The sequence below is a fragment of the Drosophila takahashii genome, chromosome 3L (genome assembly GCF_030179915.1).
Source record: "Drosophila takahashii strain IR98-3 E-12201 chromosome 3L, DtakHiC1v2, whole genome shotgun sequence".
In the NCBI taxonomy this organism is placed as follows: domain Eukaryota; kingdom Metazoa; phylum Arthropoda; class Insecta; order Diptera; family Drosophilidae; genus Drosophila; species Drosophila takahashii.
This window is the reverse complement of record NC_091680.1, coordinates 20,322,452-20,349,764: the sequence shown is the minus strand read 5'-3', so window position 1 is coordinate 20,349,764 and position 27,313 is coordinate 20,322,452. Positions and strand designations below refer to the sequence as shown.

Sequence of the window (27,313 nt, the reverse complement as noted above, 5' to 3'; positions counted from 1 at the left end):
GCAAAGGATTAAGTTACCGTCCACAAAATTGGTTCGAGTGCATTTATTTAATATTTCCACGGTTTCCCCGTGGGCAACCCTGCTCGCAACCCTAAATGCAACCCTGCAACTGTAGAGTGCAGCCCTGGTTTTTTCGGCTTCCCTCGGCGCTTCTTTTTTTACCCATTCAAAGCAAAACGGCAACTGAGATGCGCTGGCATTTTACGGATTTGTGAATTATTTGCTTATGTGAAAAGGTGAAAAACACAAGGAGTTAATCATGCCGCCCACGCTGGAGCCGATTAGTGTGCGCACGGCGCGCCTGAACAACGTGATTCTCGGGAAAGGAGTCGGCGTCGCCTGTGCGAAGCCCGCTGGAAATGTTTCTGCATCCGCCAGGAGGAGCATCATCCCGGTGAGCACCACCAGCGCCGCCGTGGCCGAGGCCATCTGCCGCGAAGGACTCCTGGACGCCTTCTGCCTGCTGTACAACGAGTGCGACAAGGACACGCTGAAGAAGCGGGATCGCAACATCGCAGAGTTTGTCAACAAATGTAAGTCAACTACACTGGCCTACAGGGTTTGGGATTGCGGAATCTAGTTTTGAAAGGATCTTCAGCTCGATTGCCTGTGAAAATGCAACACAACTTGGAAAATCCATTTTCCAAGCCCGTATTAAATTTTATAATTATTTATGTTGACAAGTGTTAATTTAAATTATTTAATTTAAGTTATTTATTTTTTATCCCAGTGCTACAAGTGCACACTTATAATTATCGCGCTAGTCACATTATTATTCTGAATTCTAATTTCTAAATTCTATATTCTCAATTATAAATTCTAAATTATAATTCTAGTAATCTAAACCAGGTTTAATACTTTAAATTCTAGAAATGGATTCCCTATTTCATGGTAAATCTGTCAAAAACATTATAATATTTGTTTATAACAAATAAACCAGGAATTATAATGACCCTTCCTCAAAACAAGTTATATTATACTATATTATATTAAAATCTCTCTTCCATCCAGTTCGTCCCATTGTGGAGGAGACCCGCAGACTTCGTGTGAATGCAGACGACTTCCTCATAAAGACCCTAATTGGGCAAGGATACTTTGGCAATGTTCATCTCGTGGTCGAGCGCCAAACCAATGATATATACGCCATGAAAAAGATCAAAAAGTCTGTGGTGACCACCTCACAGGTGAAGGAGGAGCGCGATATCATGTCCACCCGCCATTCCGAGTGGCTCATCAATCTACAATACGCATTTCAGGTTTGTCATTTAAATATCTAGATAGTTTCGAAATTTAATTGAACTATTATACCACCAGGACAACGACAACCTGTACTTGATAATGGAGTACATGCCCGGCGGGGATCTGCTCAGCTTGATGTCGCGCCACGGGCCCTTCGATGAGGATTTGGCTCGGTTCTACCTGGCCGAGCTCACGGTGGCCCTGCACACTCTGCACGAGATGGGCTATGTGCATCGGGATATCAAGCCGGAGAATATACTGATTGATCGTTTCGGGCACATTAAACTGGCTGATTTTGGTAATGCAGCTGCACTGAACCGGGATGGTCATGTGCTGAGCCTTTCACCCGTGGGAACACCGGATTACATAGCTCCAGAGCTGCTGCAGACGATATCCACCTACAAGTTGTCCAAATCGATGCACGATGTGAGTAGAACTGTACGATCGCAGAGCTTGGTTTGCAAAGTTCAGAGCTAAAACGTAGAATAATTTATTAGGTGAGCTGCGATTATTGGTCCATGGGAATAATTGGCTACGAGCTAATTTGCGAGACAACACCGTTCCACGAGGATAATGTACACGAGACGTACTCCAAAATTCTCTCTCACTGCGAGGAGAGTCACCTAAAAGAGCTGATCAGCTTTCCCACCGACTTGAAGGTGTCTATTAACTACAGGAACCTCATTGAGTCACTGGTCACGAATCCATCAAAGCGATTGTCCTATGAGCGTATTAAGAAACACCCCTTCTTCGACGACGTTCCCTGGAGTTCCATTCGCTCCCAGGTGCCTCCCATAATTCCAACTGTTAGGTCTGACGATGATACCTCCAATTTCGAGGACGGGACTCGACTGAAGACTCGCCGAGAACAGGGAGTTGCCAAAAAGTCGCTCACGACCAACATGAAATCCAATGATTTCAGTGGCAAGGATTTGCCATTCATAGGCTATAGCTTTGTGCACATGGAGAAGTCCGCAATCTCCGCTTCTACCGATGAAAAATTGCAGGAGAAATTGAAAGAATTGCTGCAGAAACTTAAGACTAGAGAGAATGAGATTTCCATGCTTAAACAAGATCTGTTGCGGGCACAGCAGTCCCTTAAAAAGACCGATAGCAAATCTCAGGTGGTAGCCGATGCCAAAATGGAAATTAAGAAGCTGCAGCAAATAATAAAGGAGAAAACTATGGAACTGAGCACCTGCAAGACGCAGATCAAGACACTCCAGAGTTCGGCTAAAATAGACGAGGAAATGTGGTCCAAAAAGGAAGCTACTATAACCGATCTACTTCGCCTGAATCGCCAAAAGTACGAAGAAGCCAAGATCGCCTCGGAGCAGCGATATGAGAAGCAATTGGCCGACAAAAAACAAGAGCTGGCATCCACGCTGCAGAAGTTAGATGCCCGCGAACTGGAGTTCAATGCCAAGTTCGAAGAGTGCAAGCATATTTCCATGAAGCTACAGAACTACAAGGACATGCTGCAGCAGCTGAAGGAGCAGAACCTTCAATCCGAGACCAATAATGAGGAGCAGAAGCGCCAAATGGCCGAATCGTATGAGCAAAAGCTGGCAGATCTCCGGAAAAAGGTGCGCGACTCACAGGATACACATCGCCGCATGACAATGGAGATAAAGGAAATACGTACCGAACTGGACGAGTCCATCTGCTCCACCAAGTCAACGCAGGAAGCGAAGAACGCGACAGAGCGAAGCATCGAGGAAATACTGAGGCGACTGAACCAGGAGATTGCCTCAAATAATGAACTTCATGCGGAGAAAGTTAAACTGGAGACGAAGCTGCAGCTAAGGGAAAATGAATCTCAAGAAGTCAGAGCAGAATGCCAGCGACTTGAGAGGGAACTTCAGGTACGTGTTTATTAAATTAAAAACTTGATATATTTGGTTACTCTTGCCCTTAAGAATTCGCGGTCTTATTGTGTTGATGACTTCATGTATGGGTTCAATTGGTTAGCAAAAAAAATAAACTAAACAATTTTTTACGATGGTCAATATTTGTTCCTCTTTCCCTAAAGCAGCGGTCGGCAGCGTCCTATTAAGTGAGCATAGGAAATTATTCTGCTCGAGCGCTGCCTCCACGTATACTGTAGAACAGCGGTCTGCGCACACACACTGTTTAGTCGCCCCGTACAATTTACTCACACAAATATAAAACAAAATGTAATTGTATGAGTGTGCCGACCGCTGCCCTAAAGAATTCACGGTGTCGTTGTATTAAAGAATTCATGTATGTAGGTAAATACAAATTGCCACCATAAGAACATAAGTACAAATTCCAACCGAGTTTCAACAGATGAGATTTTGTGACGTCATTGGCAATAGATGTTTTGTGTTTCCGTCGCACAATAACAGTTATTTTAAGACTTTTATTATTAAAGTCATAGAATAAAAGTTACGGAGACTTTTATTTTTTAGTCTGAAAATAACTGTTATTTTCTGACTTTTATTTTAAAAGTCTGAAATAACAGTTACTTCATGACTTATAAATAAAAGGTGGTTATAACTGTTACGGTCCCTGATTTAAAAAATTTGTATAATACTAAAAATATTAACATTAAGCAAGCAAGCTTTGCTTCATTGGGAGCATTTCATATTGAAATATACACCAACTTAACTTGATATTTAATTATTATTAAAAAAAATTAATAAGCTAATTACATAATTTGTTACCAGATAACAGAACCCATTAATAAAAAAATTAATTTATTTAATTTCCTTAAAAACACAACGCATTTTAAAGTAAAATTAAAATATTTGTTCACCTAGCTTGCCGAATGCCGCTGTCAGCTGGCCGAATCCTCGCTAGCTTCGCACACTTCTCCGTACGAAACTGCACCAGGATCTCTGACCGAGCTGAATGCCATCGAAGATCAACTGCGTGCCGACTTAATAGCCGCCAAAGAGGGTGAGACCCACCAAAAGGGACGCGCCGATCAACTCCAGACGCTGGTCACCAAACTGGAGCAAATGCTGGAGCGATTTAACGAGCAGAGTCTCTCACCCACGAAATCCCACACAGCCCGTAAGCAGGAAACCGAAACCGTGGGCGATATGCTCGAGCGGCAGAACGAGAAACTGGAGGACAAATTGGCAGCAGTGCGGGAACAGATGATTGTGGAACGTCAGGCGGCGCGAACGGCAAATCTTTCGCTCTGGAAAGTGGAGAAGCAGCTCGAGGAAGCCTTGTCCGAGAAGAAACTACTCGCACGCCGCATGGAACTCACCGAAGATCGTATTAAGAAGGCACAAAACGCCAACGAGGAATCACAGAGAATGCTAAAGTCCTCCAAGGAGGAAACTCGCCAGCGGGAATCGCGGATCGAGGAGCTCAAGCAGGAACTAGCGAGTGCCAAAAGAGATGTCCTCAAGGAGCACCGTCAATGGGAAAAGGCCGAGCAGGAGCGCATGAAGTGCAAATCGGAGATAATCGAACATTTGGCCAATGTGCACAAGTTAGAACAGCAGGAGGGTGAACTGCGCCAGAAACTAAAGCAAGTACAAACCCGCTTTGATGGCTTGACTTTGGAGCACAAGAACACCATGAGGGAACTGCAGGAGGAGCGTGAAAAAAGTAGAAAAGCCAACGATTCCAGCTTGGCTCTGCAAAAGGAACTTAAACAGCTTTCGGAGAACTTCCAGAGGTTGAAGTACGCTTGTAGCATCACCGACAGCCAGCTAACCGAGGTGGAAACTATGCTGAAATCCGAGCAGGATCGAAACAAGTCCCAGAAATCCCAGCTAGATACTCTTCATGAAAAATTGAGGGAGCGAAACGATCAATTGACTGAACTTCGCAAGGAACTGTCTACAATTGAATCCGAAAAGCGTCTAGCGGAGCAGCGCGCCCAAGTTCTAACATCGGAAATCGAGGAGCTTCGTCTGAACCTCAAGGAGCAGCAAAAGAAGCTGGTGGCGCAGCAGGATCAGTTGGTGGAGCAGACAAACGTGCTGTTTGCCACCCAAGAGCGAGCAGATCTTCTCGATGGTCAAAACGCCAATTACGAAGCCCAAACTGCGGATTCAGAGAGGGAAATGGTTAGCCTGAAAGAGGAAAATGCACGTATTCTTAGCGAGCTTTTCCACAAAAAAGAGGAGGTGGCCAACCTCCAGGCGGAGATAAGGGATTTGGAGTCGGCGCAAGCTGAATTGCACGCGGAAATAGATTCCATTCAAGACACTTTGGCCGAAAAGGAGCAGTTCTATGTGCAGCGCGACATCAAGTCAAATGCAACTCTTGCCCAGCACAAAAAGCTGATTGACTACCTTCAGGTATAACTATTTTACATTTTTATTTGATTTAATAAGACTAATTAAATTTATTTGTAGCTAAAAGTTGAGGACCTGTCCTCCAAAAAGAAGAAAACCCTGGCAGACAAGATCTTTGGATCCAGTCACACCAACAAGGAGAACATTTCATCCAACGATGTGGAGTCCTCTATTCTCTATCGTGCTTTAAAAGAGGAACTAAAGAGGGAAAAGAAGCTAAACAGTATGCTTAAGGATCAGCTTGCGCAGCTGAATGGTGAGTTTTCTAAAGATTTTAATTAATAATTTAAATAATAATTAATATTTTTTCTTCTAGGAACTGCAACCCTGCGTTCTCCTCGTAAATCGGCTGCTGTAAATGGCGACTCCGATGCACCCAAGCAGAGACCAGTTAGCATCGCAGTCTTGCCGCGTTCCCCACAGAAGCAGCAGTCTTTGAAGCGCACCACTAGCCAAGTGGAGTTGAAGACCACGGAGAAGGCGACCAAAGCAGCCAGTGAGGACCAAGCCCATCATCGTTTCGAACTGGCCCTGCAAGAGTCCAAGGTAGATGCCTCAGATTGTGTGGTTTGTGGCCAGGCCATTGTAGCAGGTTCCCCCTTCTGGAAATGCAAGGAGTGCAAAGATGTGGCACATCGCAAGTGTCGTGCTAATGTTCAGGGAAGTTGCGGAACAAAGCCAACAGCTCCACCGGCCGATGATCTTGGCAGCATTCCATCTGTCTCAAGCTTAACTTTAAACAGCGCCGATGTGGCTGGTGCAACGGGTAGCAGTGAATACATAGGATCGTTGGTCTACAGCTCCGATGGTCCAGATGATCAGGCTGCTAAGAAGGAGATTGAAGTGAACTGCGCCTTCGAGGTGGCCGAGCAGCAAATTCTCCTCTTGGGCTGCAACACCGGTTTGTATGCCTATCACTTGGGCAGCCAGCGACTAGTGCATATTTCTGGCCTCGAGTCTGTAAGCTGCATGTCCATCTGCAAGCGCCTGGCGAAGGCCATCATGGTGGGCACGGTGGGCGAGAAGCTCTACCAGTGCGACTACCGGCAGCTGGAATCGCGTTGTCAGAGCTCCAGTGGCTGCCATAAGCCAGTGCTGGAGACTTCGGCCATTGAGCTGCCCTTTGCCAATCGCACGCCATCGGAGAAATGGAAGCTGGTGCTGATTTCCGACGAGGCGGAGAACGCTTTGGATTCGGTTGCCATTGCGGCAACTTCGACAAGGATTGTCATCTTGAAGTACGACCTTAAGTTGCACATGTTTAAGCCAGTTCGAGCCTTGGACACGGCAACGCCAGTCACCTCTATATTCTTCACGCGTCATTCGGCTATTGTTAGCTCGGATAAGTTTTACGAGATCGATTTGGACAATTATGCCGCCGAGGAGTTTGTGGATCTGTCGGACAAGTCGATGGAAAGCACTGCCAAGTGCCAGCCACTTACCGCTGTGCGCATTTCTCGACAGGAATACCTCCTGTGCTTTGCCGAATGTGGAGTCTTTGTGGATGAGTTTGGCTGCAGATCCAGGCCCTACGATATAAACTGGGTATTTGCACCCACCGGCTTCGTTTACCGCGAGCCCTTCTTATTCATTGCCCACTACCAAAGCGTGCAGATTGTCCGCTTGCATCGCTCTTTTAGTAAGGAGCTGGCCAACGAGGACAACGCATCGGAGACTTGTGAGTCGCCGGAACTGCAGCGCGTCTACTTGCCCCACTACATGTCCACTCTGCTGGCGAACAGTGGCGATGTCAATCTGTATGCCGTGGCGATCGATCAGAGACCTTGCAACGGAACCCAGAAGATCTATCACTTGGACACAATGCAGGCGTTTAAGCAGAAGTTTAATGTGTCCATGGAGACCATTTCTTCGGTGGCCACTTCCGTGACTTTGGGCTCAGCGATGACCGGCAATAGTTTGTAGAAGATCAGCTTATTTTCACCAGGTATAAGACGAGATATCGTAATACTACAATCTCAGTAGTACATAACTTTAAGATTAATATATTCTATGTTTTAATTCGTTTCTTGACCATCTTTGAAATCATTTTAAAAATTGTAAGCAAAATGATTTTAATATAAAAGAAATTACCATTACTTTGTGTGCTGTCTTCACAAATAAAACATTCTTTATCACTATCATGACGGTTTTAATTGGAAAAATAGGAATTAATTTGAATTACCATTTAAATGGTTGATAAACAAGATATATTTAATTAAAAGTAACCAAAATTATCTAAAAGCCGTTTCAATCTCTTGTAAGAACTAGAGCCCTGCATGAATGGATTCAATTAAATATTTCGAATTTTTTGTTTTATATGATTGAATTAATTAGAATTTTGAGTTTAATAGAATTGAATTAATTTGAATTTTGAGTTTAATAGAATTAAATGAATGAATGTCATGAATTCCGAAATAATTCAAACGACAATTTCTTTTGAAGAAAGGGCCAAAGTTTTGTGATTAAATCTGCCTAAATTTTATTTACTAAGCAGTCTCAAAAGAAAGTACAAAAAAAATCTGACAAATTCAAAAATTCATAAAAATTATTCATTCATTCATTCAATTCGAAATGAATTAGAAAAACATTTAATTTATTTCACATAGAATTGAATTAAACAAATCAGAAATTCCATGGCATACTATGATAAAACAAAAATTGAATGATTCACGCAGGGCTCTAGTAAGAACCCAATTGTATTTGCTTACAGCGCAATGGGTATCTGATAGTCGAGGCAGTCGAGTTTTATTATATTTATTAATATTTAGTATTAATGTTTATGATAAAACCACAATAAATTCCTCCCCCTTTTTTTGGTAATGAGTTTTAAAATATTTTAGAGAAGTTAGAGAAGCTTTCTAGGCTGATCCCAAGTAGCTTTCCCGCAACAGCTTTTAATGTCCCGCAAAAGCCCCGGAAATGAAATCGTGTCTGCTCTCCGCTGGTTATTACTACGGTTGAGGGGGTCGCCGATGGACGCCGGTCTGCAGCAGTACCGCCGTAAATTGTGATAATTGATTTCAATTTGTTCCCTGCCGGTTGAGTAGACAACGATGTTTGAATCGTTGAGAAATCTCTGCGCTGGTCGCATGGTCGCGGACTCCACTACCTCGGAAATGGATAGACGAGATGTGACCAAAACGATGATTTGCCGAGCCTGTCTGGTGCTTTTGGGACCGCAGGATGCCTCCTATCACCTGGACAGCGAACAGGACTTGGCCAGAAAGTATTTCAGCTGCACAGGAGGCGATCCGGGGAAGGTGTTCCGTTTGCAGGATGAGGAATTGCCACCCCAGTTGGTCCTGAAAAGCATCTGCGAATGCTGCTACCAACTGGTGCAAAAGTTCCACGACTTTCAACGCATGTGCGAAGAGTCCTCGCGCAATTTTGAGAAGCTGCTCCTGGACATTGACTTTGAGTGCCTCAAACAGCAGGATGGTGCCATCCGTATACCCCACTTGGATACCCCCTCGGAAAGTAACGGATCCAGTAATCAGGAAGCCCAAATGGACGCACCCTGCATCGAGTCAACGGAAGAGATTGTGAGTTTTATCTGGGCACAAGGGTGCCTTTCTATTCCCTAATCTAATCTATAATCGCTTTCGGTGCTTGAGGTGTTGCCTAGCAGCAAAGACAATACTTCCCCATTCGCCGCCATAAACATAAACATTTGGGAATTTGTTTGTGTTGTACTATTTTTGTTTGTATCTGAATGTTTGGTATATTGATAGCGTTCGAAAAAGAGGCCCGTCTAATCTATCAGTTATTTTTAATTTTTCCACTTCACATACATATATAAATTAATAAAAAATAGGTATCACATACATATATGTAGTTATTTAAGGCTCTAAAATGTAAAGTTTATTTTTAATATCCAGCATCACCTTATATACTTAAGTTGTCTAACTTAGGAATTAAGAAAGGGCAATGCTTTTAATAATGTTGATTTGTTGGTTCTATTTAACTCAATAAAAAATATTTCAAAAAGGGGTTAATTTATTAAAAATTGTATAATTAAAATTACTCAACTTTTAGATGACTTTAAAAAAATTTAAAAATGGAATTTCTCTACTATTACTTTTCTGTCACTTATAAAATTCAGGTTAAATGTATTTACGAGTAAAAATATTTAGCAGATCAATGACCCAACCTTAAACTTCAAAGTATTACTTACTTTTTACTTTCCACTTACCATCTAACGCAAACGATAAGATAATAACGCAGATGTTATAGACCAATTTTTAATATAGAGAATAAGGATTTTAATTACTCATTTTAAAATGAAACATTAAAATTATCAGTAAAGAAATAGCTCCAAATCTTAGATTCTTAAAATTCTATTTTATCTAATGAAAAGATAAGATAAAGGAAAATAACCTGACAACAGATGATTGATAATGTACTTTGCAATTAGCCCAAAACACTTTTAATGCAGACAGAATATTAATTAATTATTTAGTTATATTAATTAAATACTATTCCCCTTTGTTTCTAGGAGGAAGTGTACATAATTGAGGACGAGGCGGCCAAGCAGGATCTTGGAAAGGAGAAGTTGCCCATTCCATCCATTAGAAAGTTGTTAGGGGAAAGAAGAAAAAGAGGAGTTAGACTCACCCTCGAGTGCAGCATATGTCGTCGTGGCTTCTACAAATCATCTCTACTGGAGGCCCATATGAAGCAGCATGAGGGACTAAAACCGTATACCTGCGTCCATTGTGCGAAGAGTTATGCGAGGGCCAATCTGCTAGACTCGCACCTGCGGGAGATGCATCATAATGCCTCCGCGAGGGTAATCTATCCCTGCCCAAGCTGCAGTAAAGTGTACACAGCGGAGCGGAGTCTCAAATATCACATAAAAAGGGCGCACAAAAGGACTCATACGCTAGAAGCCCCCGATTCCTTGCACATTTGTGAGGAGTGCGGAAAATCCTTCGTACGCAGGGCCCTTCTTACTCGCCACAAAAGGATCCATGGAAAGGATCGGAAGTACTCCTGCGAATTCTGTGACCAGAGATTCTACACCAAGGAGAACATGGTGGATCATCTGCAGCGGAAGCATGGCAACAAGAACTTAATAAGATGCCGAAAGTGCGGTCGCATTTTCAGGAGCTCACTAGCCCTCTCCAATCATCTGAAAAAACACGATCAGTCCACCGAGATTATGTAGTTCAATAATTTGTTTTATTTGTGGTTTCAATAACATCAAGCTAACTCAACTGTTACAATGATTCGAATTTCGTGGAATTTGTTACACCAGTAATTTGGGATTATGCCGCATGAATTAAGAGATATTAAGACGAGTTCGGTTGAATCGGTTAGGCTGCCCTAAAATTAGCTAACATTCACATAATGGCCGGCGCAGCACAGTCGCTTAAAAATCATCAGTACAAAAAATGCGGGCGGCGAAGGCGCTCGTTTTCAAAATCATGTGGTATAAAAACAATTAACTAAAATTTATGCTTAATCTTAAAGAACGGACAGTTTTAAAATTACATTACCAATACATTCATATATCATTAATTTGTTGGGGGGGTGGAGGAAAAGAAATGAGAATAAAAACCAGATTTTCCGTCTATATCGATCGACAATTACATAAGAAATGCACGGGGTTCTTTGCCAAAGGAACATCAGCATTAAACGATGTTGTATTGATACGGTGGTGATTGGTGATTGATGATGATGATTGGCAGTAGGATCGGATGAGTGGAGTTGCTTGCACTATATGTAAATAAATACGCCGCAATATGAGCATAGGATTGAGGACTGGACTGGAAACGCCGAGCTCTAGGTGTCCTTGTGTTTCTCATAGAAGGCGTCTAGATATTTTTTGTACTCCTTTTGGTCGTTCCACATCATCGCGGCCTGCGCATTCAGTGGACTCTCGTTGTTCGGCTCGCCCAGCAGGGATTGTATGGACAGCAGAATGGTGCGCACGTCGTACAGGGCCGACCACTTGTCCTTCAGGATGTCCAGGCAGATGGCGCCCTGCAGATCGACATTGGGATGGAAGCAGGACGTCAGGAACTTGACCACGGGCGCCGCATACGGGTAGGAGTTGGGGAAGTCCAGCGACAGGCGGTACGTCTGCCCGGAATACACGGTATTCCGTGGACCCGCTATGGTGCCCACCCACTTGAAGATGTTCTCGCCGTCCGGAAACGCCGAAATGCCCTTCTCGTTGGCCATCATCAGATTCATCAGTTCCTTGTGCAGTCTGCGGAAGATTAGGGGGATTATCCAGTGTTCCTTGGGCCACTCCCGACCATGTGCTACTCACCTTTTACTCACGGCGTGGTTGTCTTTCACGGGCAAAGAGTCATCGCTGTGCTTGGTGCCCCCGCCTCCTGCTCCTCCGCTCTGTTCGGGGCTGATGTTCTGCGCCATGGCTACGCTTTATGGAGGATGCTATATGGATGCTATGCTATATCCGCTGCTCGCTGTACGGCGTCCTAATTTTGCGCGCTTCGTGGCGGAACGGTTTAAATGATCTCTCTAATGATTATATGTACTGTATAGTGGAAATTTTGTTGATCGGTCGGAATTCTCTGTTGCTTTTTCTTTTTTTCACTTTTGTGTGAAAACAAAATGGAAGGAGAACGAGAAGAAACTGTGTTTGAGCAGGGTTGTATTTCGGGTTTTTGGGGGGAAAATTGTGCTATCGGTGGGATGGGTGGTCACACTGGCGGAAAGGGAGAGTATTTTTAAAAATAAATTCAGCTCTTTTAGTTATTAATTTATTTATTGTAGATAATTGAGCAGAAAAATATGCTTTATAATTTTATAATTATTATAATAATTTATTACAAAGTGGCTTGCATTTTTAAATTGTGTGTTTAATGGTGTGGCGTTGCCACCTGGATTTCAGACATTTAGGTACTTAATCGTGTGTACGTATGCGATGTACCTATTTCAGTGCAAAATCAAAACATTCGAATAATTTTGGAAAAATGGATGAAAACAGCTTGATCTACGGTCTAGAACTGCAGGCGCGGGCTTTAACACCCCAATACGGGGAGAGCAACGATGTGTGCTTCTTTATAGCCACCAATTCCCTGAAACCCACGAACCAAGTGCATTTAATCCAGTACGAGGAGGAACAGGGAACCGTGCAATCAAAGGTATAAGTCTGGTATTACCAAAGGATCTACTAAATATGTGTATATAACTAGGTATTCGAGCACGCCCTGGGTGAAGTGTGGAAGCTGAATAGCTGCCCGCATAATGCCCGCCTGCTGGCCTCCGTCTACAATGTCCAGAAGGGAGCACAGGTGCTCACCCAGTCGGCTTTATTTACGCTTCCCGAGGATCTCAATCCGGATCCGGAGCAACTGAAGTCGGAGTACCTGCCGTGGGCGCAGGTTGAGGTCCTGGACACCGAAGCCCTGGGAGAACGTGTGAAAACCATCGAATTCCATCCCAGCCAGGAGCAGATCCTTGCCTGCGTGGTGGACAACAAGGTGGCCGTGATGCAAAGAGCAGAAGCCTCCACCCGCGTGGTGGCCGAGGTGCCCACTGGTGGATCCTCCAGCGGATCGGCCAAACACACGGCACACTTCACCACCGGCAAGTGGTCGCATCATCACCAGGGCCACCAGTTCCTCACGCTCCAGGATGGCAATCTGAGTGCCTTCGATGTGCGCGATACCCAGCATTGTGCTTGGAGCATCAGCGATGCCCACGGGCAGATGGTGCGCGACCTGGACTGCAATCCCAACAAGCAGTGCCACCTGGTCACGGGCGGGGATGATGGCTACCTGAGGATCTGGGACTGCCGAATGCCCAAGGCTCCCGTCTTCGAGCGCTCCGATCATTCGCATTGGGTGTGGTCCGTGCGCTTCAATACATTCCACGACCAACTGCTCCTCTCCAGCTCCAGTGACTGCAAGGTGCTGCTCACCTGTGCCGGATCTGTGAGCTCGGAAACTCAGGCTCAGCCGGGACTGGATGACTCCGCCAATTTCAGTGGGCCGGAAGCCGAGGAGAGGCGCAAACTCCTGCCCGATGGACTGCTGCAGACCTTCGACCAGCACGAGGACTCGGTTTACTGTGCCGAGTGGAGCAATGTGGATCCCTGGATCTTTGCCTCCCTCAGCTACGATGGGCGCGTCATAATCTCAAAGGTGCCCAAGCAGTACAAGTACCAGATTATATTTTAGGCCTGTACAAATTGTGTCCTTGCATGTAGCCGATTACACTAGTTTACAGCAAAAAAAAAGATAAACGTTGAGACCAATTTTTTTTGATTAGTTTTGAGTTGCTAATCACGCTGATGTATTTTTTAGGAGTATACTTTATACTTTAAGTACTTTAAATGTATTTGAAATACTCCTACTACTACTTCTATTTTGTTCATATGTCAAAAAGCAAACTAACAAAAGCCACTTGCCTTGGAAATGGGTTGTTTCGCTAAAAAATGCATATCTCCTAGAATTTGCACTCCATTTGCAAATATATGGCCTTAACTTGTTAACAACAAAAGGGCCTTTTGATATGAAATCTCAAAATAATTCATACATTTTTATTTGTATTTTTTTTTAGTTAAATGCATCTTTTGCCTTTTAAATACAAGTTTATTGATCCAATGGTTTTTGAGATCTTTATAAAAAAAGTGTCGAAAATCTGGATTTTTGCGAATTTCTTCAGAGCGGTTCTTTGGAAATTTTTTTTAATTTGTTCAGCGTGATCAGCAACTCAAAACTAATCAAAAAAATTGGTCTCTGCGTTTAACTCGAAAAGAATTTAAAGTTGTAAACTAGTGTTATATTTAAGCAAATAAGTTATAATACATTATAGATACACTGTAATACTAAAGCTAACTGAGAGTTGTGCAGCTTAGCCTGTATCCTCGGAAGTGCAGTCGGAGGAGTCATTGGGATTGGCCGTTTCCACGGAGCAGACGCGCTTGATCAGCTCGTTTTCGATCTCCACGGTGCCGTTGTCCACGGCCTCCTCCATTTGCACATACTCAATGGTGGCGGCGGCACTTTTCTTGGTGGCCCCCCCAGTGGATGGGTTGGGTTTTTCTGCGGATGGAGCAGGTGTTTCCGAGGCCTTTTTGGCTTGGGCTTCCGTGTCATCCTCGGCTTCCTCCGCCAAACTGCTCCTTTGCGGCTGCACCTCGGCATAAATGGCGGGAAACTGCAACTGCAGCTTCTGCTTGATGACCCGTATCTTTCGGAATATATAGTCCAGATCCTTCTTCATGTCATTCAGGCATTTCACATGCCTCTTGAAATCCTCGCTTGCGCTTTTCAGGCGACTCTGCGAAAGGGCATTGCAGTTTAGGAGCATCTCATTGGTTTTTTCGAAGCGTTGCAGCCTAAGGAAGGTATTAAATATGATTTAGGTAATCTCTGTGATTAGCTTTTTAACTTACATTTGCTTTTGAGCCCGAATCATGGTCTCTACATCTCCCTGGTTCACCATTCCTGCGAGACTTTGAATAAAAGCCTCTGCGGCGGAGTTCCCGAAACCGGTGAAGGATTCCAAATCTGGAGTGGCATCCTGGGACTGGTGCACATCCGTTAGACCCAAATGGCTCATGGTTTGTCTACTTCATTGGATTGTATGAAAGTACCAAAATAAAATTGATTTCTTTACTTACTTTTTTTCTGACAACGGCAAAGGTTTTATTGTGCGTTTCCTGGCAGTTATTTTAATTGTTCAATTTGGAATATTTTTTAATAGTTTTTTTTTATTTTTTGTAAGTTTCTATCCATCTTTTTCAAATTTTCTTTTGTTTAGATTTTATACATATGCAAAAAATTGATATTTAACAGCTGTTTTAGGTACTCAATTTGAACCAGTGTTGTAAATGCCCAAACTGTGCCGTTATTCGTCTTAAAAATTCTATTTTTTTATCCTAAATGTAATAATTTAAGAAAGTTGTAGTAAAACAAATTTTTAAAATTTTTGTTAACGTAATTCTTAGCCTTTTTAAAAATTTAAATTATTTTTTTTAAGTCAGTATTAAGCTTTTCTTTCATAACTTTTTTTGGCCACACTTATTTTAACCGGCTAATAATTTTTCCCCCAATCTTTATTAATTTATTCTTAATTTGAACGTTAAAAATGAAGCTTGCTCCGACTGTAAAACTGAACAATGGCTACGAAATGCCTGTTCTGGGTCTGGGAACCTACAATGTAAGTTTATATTCAAGATCTACTAAATCTATTACGGTAATCAATCACCTAGAAGATATTTATGTTCCTAGAACATTCTACCTTCATTTGACAATTGTGAAATGGAAAAAAGTAATCATGTTATCTGTAGCTAAAGAAATCCCGGTGTGAGGCTGCAGTGCGCCACGCCCTAGAACTGGGTTATCGGCATATAGACACCGCCTATCTGTATAGGAATGAAAATCTTATAGGCAAGGTTCTGGGTCAGTTTATAGGCGACAGAAAAATAAATCGCGAACAGGTGTTCCTGGTCACAAAGGTAGGAATGCATAAACAGTGCTCGGAATATGTAAACAGATCAGAAATCGATATCCCATTAGCTATGGGACATATATCACGAGCCCAAGATGGTGAAATACGCCTGCGAACTGCAATTAAAGCTACTGGGCGTGGACTATATAGATTTATATCTGATGCACTCGCCAGTGGGCGTGGACTATATCTCGGATGAGGATCTGATGCCCCATCTCGAAGGCGAACTGAGAACAAAGTGAGTTTTGGATAGAACTATTCCCAGCCAAAAACTGATCCTTGGATTCCGTAGCGATGTGGACTATTTGGAGACCTACAAAAGTATGGAACAACTGGTGGATTCGGGACTTGTGCGCAGCCTGGGATTGTCCAACTTCAATGCCAATCAGCTGAAGAGATTGCTGGAAAATTGTCAAATTAAACCTGCGGCCCTGCAAATCGAATGTCATACGGAATTGGTGCAAATTCCTTTGATTGAACTCTGTAAATTGCACAATATCACCGTGGTTGCCTATTCGCCACTCGGACGTCCCAAGACCTGCAATCCCTTACCGGCATATTACAGCGATCCTAAAGTATTGACCTTGGCGGAAAAATATGGCAAGACACCCGTTCAAGTCATACTAAGATATTTGGTATAGAAACCCCAGAATATTAACGCAAAGAAGATATTTAATAGCTAATAAATACAAACGCTCCACAGATCGACATTGGCACGGTGCCCATTCCAAAAGCTGCCCAACAGGCCCATCTTATCGAGAGTCTGGACGTCTTTGATTTTCACTTGATGCCGGAGGAGTTGCTTCAATTAGGGACCTTTAATCTGGGCCGGCGAATCTGGAAGTTTGAGAAAGCAAAGAGTCATCAGTACTATCCTTATTAGAAAAAGAAATTAAGAAAGCTTAGGATTAAAATAATATCTCTAAATATTTAAGGTAAAATCATTAGAATTTCATAGAATTTAATTTTTTTAGTTAAATAAATTTAATTTGATACAATTAATTAGTGGTAAATTTCAGTTAATTTTCTTAAACAGCTGGAATCTGGAAGTTTGAGAAAGCGAAGAGTCATCAGTACTATCCTTATTAGAAAAAGAAATAAACAACGTTTAGGATTAATATATCTCTAAAAATTTAAGGTAAAATCATCAGAATCTTGTAGAAATTAATTTTTGTTAGTTTAATAAATTCAATTATTGGTAAATTTCCCTTTATTATCTTAAACAGCTGAATTAGAGTACAGATATCATTTTAATATATAGTTTTTTCAATGGTCTCTAAAGTTAACATAAATAAATTTGGAAATTCGATTCATGAGTAAAGTGCTTACCTAATTGTTCTACATTTTAAATTTCATATTTCCGGCTTAAAGTTTATCAAATCTTTGCCGAGTCTTTTTGCGTTGATCTTGTATATAATTTGGAATGTGGTTTTGATTCCTCATTTCCCGACTTTCTGAAATGCTCACAGTGCTCGGACTGAAATGAACGTGGTTTGGTCGAAAATAACGATATATATTTCTCCAAATACGCATTACAAAACACATTTCTGCCTCTGTTGAAAGGAAGAACATTAATGTTACATTTGATTTAATATATTTGCAGTCCAAGGACAATGAAGGCGAGGCCGCTGTAAAGCACGCGATCGATGTGGGCTATCGTCATATAGACACGGCCTATTTCTACCAAAACGAAGCCGAGGTTGGCAAGGCGATTCGCGATAAAATTGCAGAGGGAGTGGTCAAGCGGGAGGACATTTTCCTTGTTACCAAGGTAAAACATATCACAAAATTATAGAACAACCCATTAACATACACCTTTCTTTCAGCTCTGGAATGTTTTCCACGATCCTGAACGCGTTGAGGCCATTTGCCGCAAGCAGTTGAGCAACTTTGGTTTGGACTACATCGACCTGTACCTGATGCACATGCCAGTGGGCTACAAATACGTTGACGAGAACACCCTCATGCCTAAGAATGAGGAGGATGTGCTCCAGCTGAGCGATGTCGACTATCTGGATACCTACAAGGCCATGGAAAAGCTGGTGAAACTGGGACTGGTCCGCAGTATCGGAGTGTCAAACTTCAATAGCGAGCAGCTGGGACGCGTCTTGGCTAACTGTGAGATCAAGCCGGTCACCAACCAGGTGGAGTGCTCTCCTGCCCTCAATCAGAAGGCTTTGACTGCCTTTTGCAAGAAGAACGACGTTACTTTGACGGGCTACACGCCTTTGGGAAAGCCGAAGCCCGATATTCAGAAGCCCGACTTTATCTACTCGCCGGATGTGGCCGTTATTGCCAAGAAGTACGGCAAGACTGCCCCGCAGATTGTCCTGCGCTATCTGGTAATTAAGTAATATCCCTCTATAATTTATACAAACTAATTTAGCTTTGTTTCCCAGGTTGGCCTCGGCGTAATCCCCATTCCCAAGTCATCGAATACTAACCGAATTTCCGAAAACTTTGATATCTTCGATTTTGAACTGACCGCCGAGGAAATGAGCGTTCTCGATGGCTTTCACACTGGCGAGCGTGTTGTTCCATTGAACTTGATCAAGGGCCTTAACCACAAGTACTATCCGTTTGCAATTGAGTTCTAAACCAGGGGCAGGCAGAATGTCAGAATACAAAAATATATAATAAATTTGTTACGCTAATGTACATCTATGACAATTTTTTATATGCACGAATGTTCATTAGAATTCCCAACTAGACAAGGTCATTGTGCCCTGTTGCTCCATTAAATCTGTCTAGAAAGTATGGAATATCCAAGAAAAGGTTGGGAAATGGCTTCGATCTTTGGCTCGGCACGTTTGACCCTCCAGCTGAAAGGTGAAAATGTTAATAAGACCGAATGAAAATATTACGCCTTTACGACTAATGGTAATATAAGCAAAGCAAGCTTAGAGATCAACCTAGGAGAGTGTACTCAGCTTAATTAAAATTAAAGTTATAGCTGGAAAATACAGCGTTACCAGCATATTTCATTCATTTAAATAGTTGTTAGTTAGACATTGATAAATGGTTCCCTTTATTTATTTCGGAAGTGCTAATTTCTATTCTCAGAGTAATACAAATTTAGATAGTATTTAATATTTATTTAAATAGTAACTTATACTTGAGGGTATTTTAATTTCATTTAAGATTTTGGGATAGGTATAATCTTATAATCTTCCCAAGCAAATATTCAATTGGGTACATACATAATATGTATTACATATAAACCTAAAATTGTTAAAGTTCCTGCTTTTGACTAACAGGTACAACCGTTTTAGTTTTTCTACTTTATTCCCTATCAATATATCTAGAATTCTATCTTCCCAAGCAAATATTCCGTATATAAACCTAAAATAGTAAAAGTTCCTAATTTTTTATAGGCACAATATTTTTGTTTTTCTACTTTACCCCTATCAATATATCTAGAATTCTAGATATACTTGCCGAAAATATCATGCGGAAGCTATTAGTTGCGCCAACCGCAGAAATGAAGCATGAAAGTATTATAGCCATTAGTTGATGTACCTATTACGCCTGGATGGCTAATTATTTTTGGATTGCTCAGTACATTTGGGTTAATCGCAGCTAGCGACCTTTGTAAATAGCACCTCTGCCTGGGGTGACGTCACCCCGAAACCCGTGCAGATGCCCAGATGCTTAGAGATAAGTAATGAAATTAGGGTCGTTTAGCCTCTGAACCGCCTTTAAACGGTGACTAGGAAGCGAGGAAGGGATAAATTTACAGGGCAATTAGAGGAGGATCTCTGGCATGCGCCACCTTGACCCAGGCCAAGAATATCGCAGAAAAAGACGATCGCCTTTCGAAATCACTTTCCATGCGGATGGCATGGAATCCAAGTTCGGATTTGGGCTCGGGTTGCTCCACTCGACAAGTCCCACTCAACCGCAAGCCGACCGTCTGAGTGAAATCGCTTCGGCCAAGAGCGAGGTTTAAATAAATTTTCAGTCCAAAAATTGGCAGTTTCGCTCAAAGCGTGCCCACGTTCACATCGTCGCCAGTTTCTGCGGAACTCACACGGATATTCCGGCGATCAATTAGAGCCCGGAGTAGTTCAGCCAGATCCCCCTGCAACGCGTATAAATATTGTTATATAAGATTAACAACTTGTGAAATCCCCCCGGTGCCAGTGCGTAAAAATCAAAAGTGAGTTGAGACCCAGAATTCCCCCCATATCATCTCAAATTAGCGGGGATGGCGGTGGGTAGCAAAAAAAAAAGGACGGAATCGTGCATTATATTATGTAAAGGCCCGAGAAAAGCTTGTGGCGAAGAAAAACTTTCGCTTTCACCCAAGTACAGCTCTTTGCAGCTGTTGCGCATGCGCAGAGACATTTGTAGATTGCTACTGTTTACCTGGGATTACCTGGTCAGACTTTGATTACACGGCGAAATATTTGAATTTTATGGTGATTATAAGCCTTCGAAGTTCCTTGAAATTAGATTTGTTATCTAGATGTCTTAATAGGATAAAAATTTGTTTGATAAAATGTATTAAAAAACAAATCCTTTTTTGAAGATTTCAAAACATACAAAAGTTACTTTTTAAATCTGTTAACAATTCCCAATTATTAAATAGAATACTTAATCCTTAGCATTTTTATAATATTTCCTTATTTATCGTAAAGGAAACCTTATGATACAATTTTTTTTTAAATTTAGCAATTTTTCTCTCTGTAATATTTGTCTTAGATACTTGCATAAAAGTAGGTGCGTGGGTGTAACCGAGCAAAAATCGTAGTTTCTTAAAGCCTTTTAATTGCGTTTTATTGACCCACTGCAAGTGTTTCGCGGCAGTCAATTACTTTACGGCCAATAGTTTTGAGCTTCGAGAGTTTTGTAATTCTGTTTGCTGGCTTAATTGCCGAGCCACAAGAGGCCTGCAAGGTCTTCGAAGTTGGCCAACACCGTAAAAGCCAAGTGGTTGGAAAACGTACTAAACAAGCTCGCACAATGCAATTTGTGCGGTTCGCATATAAATATTCATGGCAAGTGGCTATTGTGCAATTGCCAGGGACGCAGCCATCGACGTGACGATTTCCTTTGACTAATAGCGACCACGACCTCGTCTGCGATTCTGGGTGCCATAATAATGGTCGTAAATCGTCAATAAATCCCCCTCGGTGGCCAGTTTTCAGGTGCAACTAATGGAGTTTTAAGGCCCTGCCTTGACCAACGTCTAAGCCAGGCCAAGTAGCCTTGGCCAGCGAACGTGGCGAGCCTGGCTAATGAATTCCGCTGATTACAGCGCCATTTGATTCTGACACATGAATATAAAGCGCTACTCATCCGGGGAACATTAGCTAACTTTTGTCGTAATTGTGGCAAAATGCAATCTGCATGATAATCCGGAAAGGCAGATGCAAATCGCCAAGTCATAAATTCGCCCGTTTGCCCATTCGAAATACGAAATTGAGCCAAACCAACCCAATATTGCTAATGTGCACGGTCATGGGGTGGGATTGGGCAAGTGCACTGCAAAAATTCGGGGATCACTAATGCAAAAACCTTGATCTTGACATCGAGGGGCAGTTTTAAAATCCGCAAGTCAGCTTATGGATATATTTGGGGGTTACGCCAAACTCAAATTATTCAATAAAATAAATTGCACAATATTATTTACCAATTTGATTATCATCTGGTACTAATAATATTTTACATATCTTTTTTAATCAGAAAATATTGTATAGAACTAGATGTACTTGGTTTAGGGTTCAGTAAATTGGTTAGGGATCATACATTTTAAATATAAACAGAAAGTAGAATTAAAGGAATATTACAATGCTACCCAAGGATCAGTATTAACATTTTAATTTTTTGTTTTCTTTCTCAATTTCTTAATTCGAAGTGATCATACATTTGTTACAGTTTCAATAATGCCATTTTAATCCCCGGATGTAGATCTTACAACTTTTTAGGATTCAGTATAATGTTTAAAGATCATGAATTTCAAATATAAACACAAATTAGAATTGGTGAAATATTAAAATTTTCAGAATTAACTTTTTAATTTTTTAATTCGAAGCGATCATACATTTAGAGATCACACATTTTAAATATAAAAAAAAAGTAGAATTGGTGGAATATTACAATTTTAGCCAAGGATCAGTATTAACTTTTTAAATTTATTATTATCTTTCTTAATTTTTTAATTCGAAATGATTAAAAGTATCTATCTCAAAAACGAACTGATTCATTCCTCGGTCATATATTTCTTATAGCTTATAACAATGCTATTTTAATCCCCGAATGTAGATCTTACAACCTTTTCTCTCCGTGTAATGGGAGTGGATTGGGTCGAGCGGTGGGATGGGAAAACCTGTTTTGAGCATTTCTCGGGCCTGCACTCTTTACTCTTACCAAAAGTCGGCGATTTTGCTGTGGGGGATGGGGATTGGCATCGGGATCGGTAAGACGGACGTACTTCGGTTTGGCAGCTTTTATGCTGTGATATGATGTAACCAACGGGCTAATTGGCGGAGCGGAAAACGAACGCAAAAGAAACGATAACGAAATTACAAATCGCATGTTTCAGTGGACAGCGGACATCTTCGCATATCGCATGGCCCATAAATGATCGAGTTACCAAAGCAAAGCTCAACTTTCGGGCCATATATTTTCATACCACTCAATTTGGACGTATTCAAAGCAGGGCAATTCCACACGTTCAATTTATTTTACATCAGCGATCGTCGATCGATTGCGTTGGAAACTGTGTGAAGGCCATGAAAGTGAACAAACTGGTCATAAACAGTTTGTTGACCAAAAATAGTTGGACCGTTGTTGAACTTAACCAGCAAACAGCCAACAGCTGCCGATCCGCAATTACAGGGCGGCAACTCATCTTTCTCTCGACCTTCGTCTGGGTTTTTACGACTAGAAATTTAAATGGGCGCTGAAATGACAAAACCCAAAGCCCAAAAACACCAAACATTCGATTCGTATGCAAAGCAGTCAGCCGGTGGATTTTGGGTCACGGTCAATGGACCTGTGTAAGACCAAAAAAAAAAGGCAAAAATAGCGGAAATGGCAGCATCTCGGGGAGATTAGCTAACCGAAGTCAAGTCGCTGTGGGCAGCTTCTTCGAAATACGAATTTTAAAACTCTAACCCACGCAAGCCAATGCACTCTGGTCGTCGGCTGAAGCCAACACAATCCAGTTCCAGTTCCAATCTCCCCAATCTTCGCTCCGGTCCCCTGACATTGTGCAGTCAAAAGTCAAGTGGGATTAATTGGTATGCATAGATATAGATATAGATATGTATTCGGCATCTCTGGTCCAGTAAACTGCGCTGACCCTTGAGAGTTCGATGAATTTTAACATTTCGGATTGCACAATCGCCACTGACCAAGGGCAACCGGCCAATTAGAGTCGCTGGTGTCAGCCGTGAAGTGAAGAAATCTGGCTGCGGACAGCGATCAGCGGACAACGGACAGCGGACAGCGGACAGCGGACAGGCCACTGGCCATTTCAGCCCAATATTTCGCTTACAACCGGGCCAAAAAATGTGGTTCGATTTGGCTAATTGATATCGTATCAACTTGGAATGCGCTTGGGTGGTAGAAATATTTAAGCGGGTATTAATGGCTTCGTTGAGTGCAAGGGATCCTAAATTAAGATAGTAGAGACTTAATTTCGTTCAAGTTTAAATCGATAATTAAAATCAGCTGGAATTTATTTATTATGATTTTATTTTTGGGAATAGAAAATAGTACTTTAATGAAATTTTTAAATATTTAAAGATTTATGTAGATAGGTTTTATTATTTTTCAAATTACGATTATTTCCCAACTTCACTAAAAGGTCAAAACTTTAAAGATTACCTTTTGTATTAACTGCATAAAAAGGTTGACCCTTATAGTTAACTGGTCGAAACCTTATTTTTATCAGTGTAATTAAAAGGGAAATTCAGTAGGTAAATCGTAAACATTTTAGGGAAATCGAGTAAAAATTTGGCAGCTGTGGCTAAACCGAAAGTGAAAGTGTTAATTGGACAGATGATGGTAATTTAAGATTTTCATGTCTTAAATTTAACAACTTAAATCCGTTATTTAATGAGTTCTGCTCTCTTGATTTTGACCACTCAAATTGTGCAACTCCGTATTTAATTAAGACGTAAATTGTGAAATAGAATGTTGTAATTAACACGTATTTTTCCGACTTTCAGTGCTTGAAACAGAGGTGCTGCAACAACCCAAGCTGAGCGGACCGGCGGCCACCAGCGGTGGTGACTATGATTACCCCTATGTCTGCGGACTGAGTCCGGCCATGAAGCAGGTGGCCAAGGAGGAGCTGCACGAGGACGAGAATATCCGGCGGCAGGCGTTGGCCCAATTTCGGGAGTGGATCGACAAGCATCCGCACATCCGGAAGTGCCGCACGGACACCGTCTTCCTGCTGCGCTTCCTGCGGACCAAGAAGTTCTCTGTGCCATCGGCCTGCGAGATGCTCGAACGCTACCTGACCATCCGCCAGCTGTTCCCGCACTGGTTCAAGCAGCTGGACATCACCGATCCGGCCATCAACGAGATCTTCGAGAACGGCTACCTGGTGCCGCTGCCGCAGCGCGACTCCACAGGGCGCCAGGTCATCTTGTCCGTGGCCGCCAAGTTCGATCCCTATAAGGTAGGAATTTTTATGCCTGCTACTCGTACACACAAAAAAATTTGCTTGGTAAAATTGACAAACAAAGATAGTTACGTAACTATTAAAATAGTTACGTGTATTTTGTTTTTGCTTTGGGTTTGTGTCTTTGCTTATTGTGTGTATTTTGTTGTTGTGAAATGACTATTTACTTAGTAGAATTGACAATTTTGCTGGTTGGGGCCTGTTTGACAATTATTACAGTTGATTTTACTAAGTTTTTTTTTTGTGTGTAGAGTAAAAAGGTATATTGTATTCGTGCAAAAGTATGTAACAGCTAGAAGGAAGCGTTTCCGACCCCATAAAGTATATATATTCTTCATCAGGGTCACTAGCCGAGTCGATCTAGCCATGTCCGTTTGTCCGTCTGCCTGTCTGTATGAACGATGAGATCTCGGAAACTACAAAAGCTAGAAATTTGAGATTTTCCACACATATTCTTGGGTCTCCTACGCAGCGCAAGTTTATTTCAGTCGAGCTCCACGCCCCCTCTAACGCCCACAATCGCCCATTTCAAAATGTGTCCTGCGCCCACACCTTTAAAGATTTCCGAGAAGTATAAATGCGATTTTGTTTTGTATATTTATACCTATCGAAATATAGAAGACATTTTTCAAATCGGACCATTCATCAAAAAGTTATACGTAATCAAAATTTTATTATCCATCTCCCTCGCATCTTAGATAGTCGGGACACCTACCCGACTATAGCGTTCTCTCTTGTTTTATCAATTAAAGTTATTAAATTAATTTTAAATTTCTCTCTCTATCCAGTTCACTTCGGTGCAAATGGCCCGTGTGCACAGCCTGATCTGCGAGGCCCTCCTGGACGACGAGGACTCCCAGGTGGCCGGGTACGTGTACATCAACGACGAGAGCGGCATGAACATGGGCTTCGTCAGCCTGTGGTCCCTGACCGACCTGCGCAGCATCGTCAAATGCATCCAGAACTCGACGCCCATGCGCCACAAGGAGACGCACTTCGTCAACATTCCGCACTACGCCAATCGGATCATCGAGCTGGGCGTTTCCATGCTGAGCGATAAGCTCAAGAAGCGAATTATTGTGAGTTTATTGATATATTTATTTATGGGTATTATCCATTGCTTAAGACAGGTTAAAAAAAAAAGTTACCCTGTAACGTACAAATTTACATTAGGGCTTAAGATTTAGTAACGCCTAATTGACCGTAAAGTTTCCTTTAAAATGTTTCTTAATGGTCTTAAAAAGACTTATCTTTATTTTTATTTAGTTAAATTTAATGGGTTGAAATTTAAAATAAAATACTCGAGTGTTATTTTTTTCAAGCTTTTGCATAAAAGTATTTAAGATAAATAGTAAAAAATCGTGGTTTCTTGAGTACCATTTGTATTTATTTAGTCAAAGAAAAGGTTCTTCCATTTTGAACCTTGTCAACATATTGATTTATACTTATATACCAGAGTTTCTCTAAAATCTCTTTCTGAGGTTGTTTGGAAAGGGTTTCAAAAAGAGGTACGAGACCTGATACTTCAGAAGCATCAATGCATTTCCTAAATGAAAAAAGAGGAAACACCAATTATTTTGTTAAATATTTATTCTTGACTTGTGAGCCTGCTGTAGTTTACATTCCGTCTTAGATCTCTTTGACATAAATGATCCCAAAGTCTTGCAGTTCTAATAAATGGGCCGTGTCATATGTCTCCAGCTTCAATCCTTGTTCTGTATAGAACTCCAGTTTCTTCAGACTTGATCCGGAAATCCTGGCAAATTTCACCATCAAGTGCTTAAACGGCTGCCTCTTGCCTATGCAAACCTGGTGAACTCCTCCGCCAAATAAAACACAAATGAAATTCATTTTAAAAATTGCTTTCTTTTTTTTTTTTTTTAGAAAGAAAAGATTTTTTGATTTTGTTGACTCGCTTGCTTTCTATTTAATAAATCTCTGAAATAAATAAATTAGCCTACCTTGATGATAAAAATATCCTTTTCCGATTTTTTCCACTCACAATTTGTATTGCTTAATTTAAATTTAAATTCCTATATTTTAAGCTATTTTTTCTCTGAACACTAATTGAATTGCTATTTCTTACAGGTCCACAAAAATGTTGACATCTTGAAGACAAAGATTGATCCCGCTATCCTGCCGAAGGAATATGGTGGCACCGTGCCCGTTGCTGATATGATCGCCGAGTTTAAACAGAAGTTGCTCAAGCGCCGGGCAGCAATCCTGGCTCTGGACGACATGCAGATCGAGATCACCAAGGATGCGGCCAATTTCGCCGGAAACGATATTGGCGACATCGATGCCGGAGTCGTGGGCAGTTTTAGGAAACTGGAGGTGGACTAGACTCCTGTTTCCCCGTCAAGCAATCCCATCTCCGTAGGCTAAGCTAGGATAGTCAGGATACCATTGAGACAGTCGACAGGACGCGCGGGCATGCACACTTCGTACCTATTTAAAAGCATCACCACTAAATTGTATAACTAAGGTCTCGCCGGGGATTATGTCACCCATATGCCCAGTACCCCAATAATGGATGGGGGCTGTGGCTGAGTTCCCGTTCCCCAGTTGTATATTCCATCCACGCGTTACGTTATGTTAAATGAATGTCTATTTAAATATATGTATATACTTATTCTTGTGAATTATAATTACTCTGTGTTTTTAATTAATTGAATTGTTATTGGTGGTAAGATGGTCATCTACACTTGAAGCCAGG

At 41.8% G+C, this 27,313-nt stretch overlaps 7 protein-coding genes and 1 long non-coding RNA gene across 16 annotated transcripts; 5 read left to right on the top strand and 3 right to left on the bottom strand.

The window, feature by feature from the left end:
• The first annotated feature begins 145 nt into the window (after positions 1-145).
• On the top strand, positions 146-7,663 carry sti (sticky). 2 transcript variants are annotated; one of them, XM_017138511.3, is made up of 7 exons: positions 146-533; positions 1,012-1,256; positions 1,315-1,665; positions 1,737-3,104; positions 4,023-5,525; positions 5,583-5,778; positions 5,839-7,663. In XM_017138511.3, exons 1-7 carry the CDS (start codon positions 260-262, stop codon positions 7,443-7,445), a joined length of 5,544 nt encoding a protein of 1,847 aa, XP_016994000.3. In that variant the 5' UTR covers positions 146-259; the 3' UTR covers positions 7,446-7,663. The 2 variants fall into 2 exon arrangements, with proteins under 2 accessions (XP_016994000.3, XP_070070663.1); XM_070214562.1 differs by having other exon boundaries at positions 1,315-1,677.
• A 697-nt stretch (positions 7,664-8,360) lies between these two features.
• Positions 8,361-11,097, top strand: LOC108055267 (zinc finger protein 660). Of its 2 annotated transcripts, none has more exons than XM_070214563.1 (2): positions 8,361-9,064; positions 10,018-11,097. In XM_070214563.1, exons 1-2 carry the CDS (start codon positions 8,576-8,578, stop codon positions 10,687-10,689), a joined length of 1,161 nt encoding a protein of 386 aa, XP_070070664.1. In that variant the 5' UTR covers positions 8,361-8,575; the 3' UTR covers positions 10,690-11,097. The 2 variants fall into 2 exon arrangements, with proteins under 2 accessions (XP_070070664.1, XP_070070665.1); XM_070214564.1 differs by lacking the exon at positions 8,361-9,064 and adding an exon at positions 9,895-9,921.
• Positions 10,682-12,120, bottom strand: vih (ubiquitin conjugating enzyme vih). The gene is made up of 2 exons (XM_017138563.3): positions 11,800-12,120; positions 10,682-11,736 (listed from the first exon to the last, which is right to left on the bottom strand). Exons 1-2 carry the CDS (start codon positions 11,904-11,906, stop codon positions 11,307-11,309), a joined length of 537 nt encoding a protein of 178 aa, XP_016994052.1. The 5' UTR covers positions 11,907-12,120; the 3' UTR covers positions 10,682-11,306.
• Positions 12,121-12,401: 281 nt separating this feature from the next.
• Positions 12,402-14,217, top strand: LOC108055250 (EARP-interacting protein homolog). The gene is made up of 2 exons (XM_017138541.3): positions 12,402-12,640; positions 12,692-14,217. The coding sequence occupies exons 1-2, from the start codon at positions 12,416-12,418 to the stop codon at positions 13,676-13,678; spliced, it is 1,212 nt and encodes a 403-aa protein (XP_016994030.3). The 5' UTR covers positions 12,402-12,415; the 3' UTR covers positions 13,679-14,217.
• Positions 14,218-14,260: 43 nt separating this feature from the next.
• Positions 14,261-15,328, bottom strand: LOC108055252 (kxDL motif-containing protein CG10681). Of its 3 annotated transcripts, none has more exons than XM_070214625.1 (3): positions 15,123-15,328; positions 14,899-15,072; positions 14,261-14,841 (listed from the first exon to the last, which is right to left on the bottom strand). In XM_070214625.1, exons 2-3 carry the CDS (start codon positions 15,063-15,065, stop codon positions 14,355-14,357), a joined length of 654 nt encoding a protein of 217 aa, XP_070070726.1. In that variant the 5' UTR covers positions 15,066-15,072; positions 15,123-15,328; the 3' UTR covers positions 14,261-14,354. The 3 variants fall into 3 exon arrangements, with proteins under 3 accessions (XP_070070726.1, XP_044249838.1, XP_070070725.1); XM_044393903.2 differs by having other exon boundaries at positions 14,899-15,075; positions 15,127-15,328; XM_070214624.1 differs by having other exon boundaries at positions 15,127-15,325.
• Positions 15,329-15,496: 168 nt separating this feature from the next.
• LOC108055251 (1,5-anhydro-D-fructose reductase) lies at positions 15,497-18,614 on the top strand. 2 transcript variants are annotated; one of them, XR_011418453.1, is made up of 6 exons: positions 15,497-15,665; positions 15,796-15,963; positions 16,025-16,194; positions 16,249-16,591; positions 16,660-16,891; positions 16,976-17,105. XR_011418453.1 is itself a non-coding variant. In XM_017138542.3 (4 exons), the coding sequence occupies exons 1-4, from the start codon at positions 15,594-15,596 to the stop codon at positions 18,551-18,553; spliced, it is 954 nt and encodes a 317-aa protein (XP_016994031.2). In that variant the 5' UTR covers positions 15,506-15,593; the 3' UTR covers positions 18,554-18,614. The 2 variants fall into 2 exon arrangements, 1 of the variants encoding a protein (XP_016994031.2); XM_017138542.3 differs by lacking the exons at positions 15,796-15,963; positions 16,025-16,194; positions 16,249-16,591; positions 16,660-16,891; positions 16,976-17,105 and adding exons at positions 17,560-17,727; positions 17,783-18,298; positions 18,356-18,614 and having other exon boundaries at positions 15,506-15,665.
• LOC138912902 (uncharacterized) lies at positions 16,609-18,542 on the bottom strand. Of its 2 annotated transcripts, none has more exons than XR_011418454.1 (3): positions 18,401-18,542; positions 17,286-17,509; positions 16,609-16,793 (listed from the first exon to the last, which is right to left on the bottom strand). It is a non-coding gene; the product is annotated as an uncharacterized lncRNA (long non-coding RNA). The 2 variants fall into 2 exon arrangements; XR_011418455.1 differs by lacking the exon at positions 16,609-16,793 and adding an exon at positions 16,937-17,037.
• A 963-nt stretch (positions 18,615-19,577) lies between the features above and the next one.
• On the top strand, positions 19,578-27,245 carry LOC108055260 (clavesin-2). Of its 3 annotated transcripts, none has more exons than XM_070215553.1 (4): positions 19,578-19,617; positions 24,137-24,594; positions 25,386-25,676; positions 26,686-27,245. In XM_070215553.1, the coding sequence occupies exons 1-4, from the start codon at positions 19,596-19,598 to the stop codon at positions 26,938-26,940; spliced, it is 1,026 nt and encodes a 341-aa protein (XP_070071654.1). In that variant the 5' UTR covers positions 19,578-19,595; the 3' UTR covers positions 26,941-27,245. The 3 variants fall into 3 exon arrangements, with proteins under 3 accessions (XP_070071654.1, XP_070071655.1, XP_044249742.1); XM_070215554.1 differs by lacking the exon at positions 19,578-19,617 and adding an exon at positions 19,939-20,115; XM_044393807.2 differs by lacking the exon at positions 19,578-19,617 and adding an exon at positions 23,501-23,525.
• Positions 27,246-27,313: the final 68 nt, after the last annotated feature.

Coding starts and splice junctions, on each gene's coding strand:
- LOC108055260 (XM_070215553.1), top strand. CDS start 19,596: ATGCCCAGATGCTTAGAGATAA. Junction 24,595..25,385: donor CCAAGTTCGATCCCTATAAG/GTAGGAATTTTT, acceptor CTCTCTATCCAG/TTCACTTCGGTGCAAATGGC. Junction 25,677..26,685: donor AGCTCAAGAAGCGAATTATT/GTGAGTTTATTG, acceptor TATTTCTTACAG/GTCCACAAAAATGTTGACAT.
- sti (XM_070214562.1), top strand. CDS start 260: ATGCCGCCCACGCTGGAGCCGATTAGTGTGCGCACGGCGCGCCTGAAC. Junction 1,678..1,736: donor TGCACGATGTGAGTAGAACT/GTACGATCGCAG, acceptor ATAATTTATTAG/GTGAGCTGCGATTATTGGTC. Junction 5,779..5,838: donor TCAGCTTGCGCAGCTGAATG/GTGAGTTTTCTA, acceptor TTTTTCTTCTAG/GAACTGCAACCCTGCGTTCT.
- vih (XM_017138563.3), bottom strand. CDS start 11,906: ATGGCGCAGAACATCAGCCCCGAACAGAGCGGAGGAGCAGGAGGCGGG. Junction 11,737..11,799: donor AACCACGCCGTGAGTAAAAG/GTGAGTAGCACA, acceptor AATCTTCCGCAG/ACTGCACAAGGAACTGATGA.
- LOC108055250 (XM_017138541.3), top strand. CDS start 12,416: ATGCGATGTACCTATTTCAGTGCAAAATCAAAACATTCGAATAATTTT. Junction 12,641..12,691: donor AGGGAACCGTGCAATCAAAG/GTATAAGTCTGG, acceptor GTATATAACTAG/GTATTCGAGCACGCCCTGGG.
- LOC108055267 (XM_070214563.1), top strand. CDS start 8,576: ATGTTTGAATCGTTGAGAAATCTCTGCGCTGGTCGCATGGTCGCGGAC. Junction 9,065..10,017: donor TCGAGTCAACGGAAGAGATT/GTGAGTTTTATC, acceptor CTTTGTTTCTAG/GAGGAAGTGTACATAATTGA.
- LOC108055251 (XM_017138542.3), top strand. CDS start 15,594: ATGAAGCTTGCTCCGACTGTAAAACTGAACAATGGCTACGAAATGCCT. Junction 15,666..17,559: donor TGGGTCTGGGAACCTACAAT/GTAAGTTTATAT, acceptor ATATATTTGCAG/TCCAAGGACAATGAAGGCGA. Junction 18,299..18,355: donor AGATTGTCCTGCGCTATCTG/GTAATTAAGTAA, acceptor TTTGTTTCCCAG/GTTGGCCTCGGCGTAATCCC.
- LOC108055252 (XM_070214625.1), bottom strand. CDS start 15,065: ATGAGCCATTTGGGTCTAACGGATGTGCACCAGTCCCAGGATGCCACT. Junction 14,842..14,898: donor ATTCGGGCTCAAAAGCAAAT/GTAAGTTAAAAA, acceptor TACCTTCCTTAG/GCTGCAACGCTTCGAAAAAA.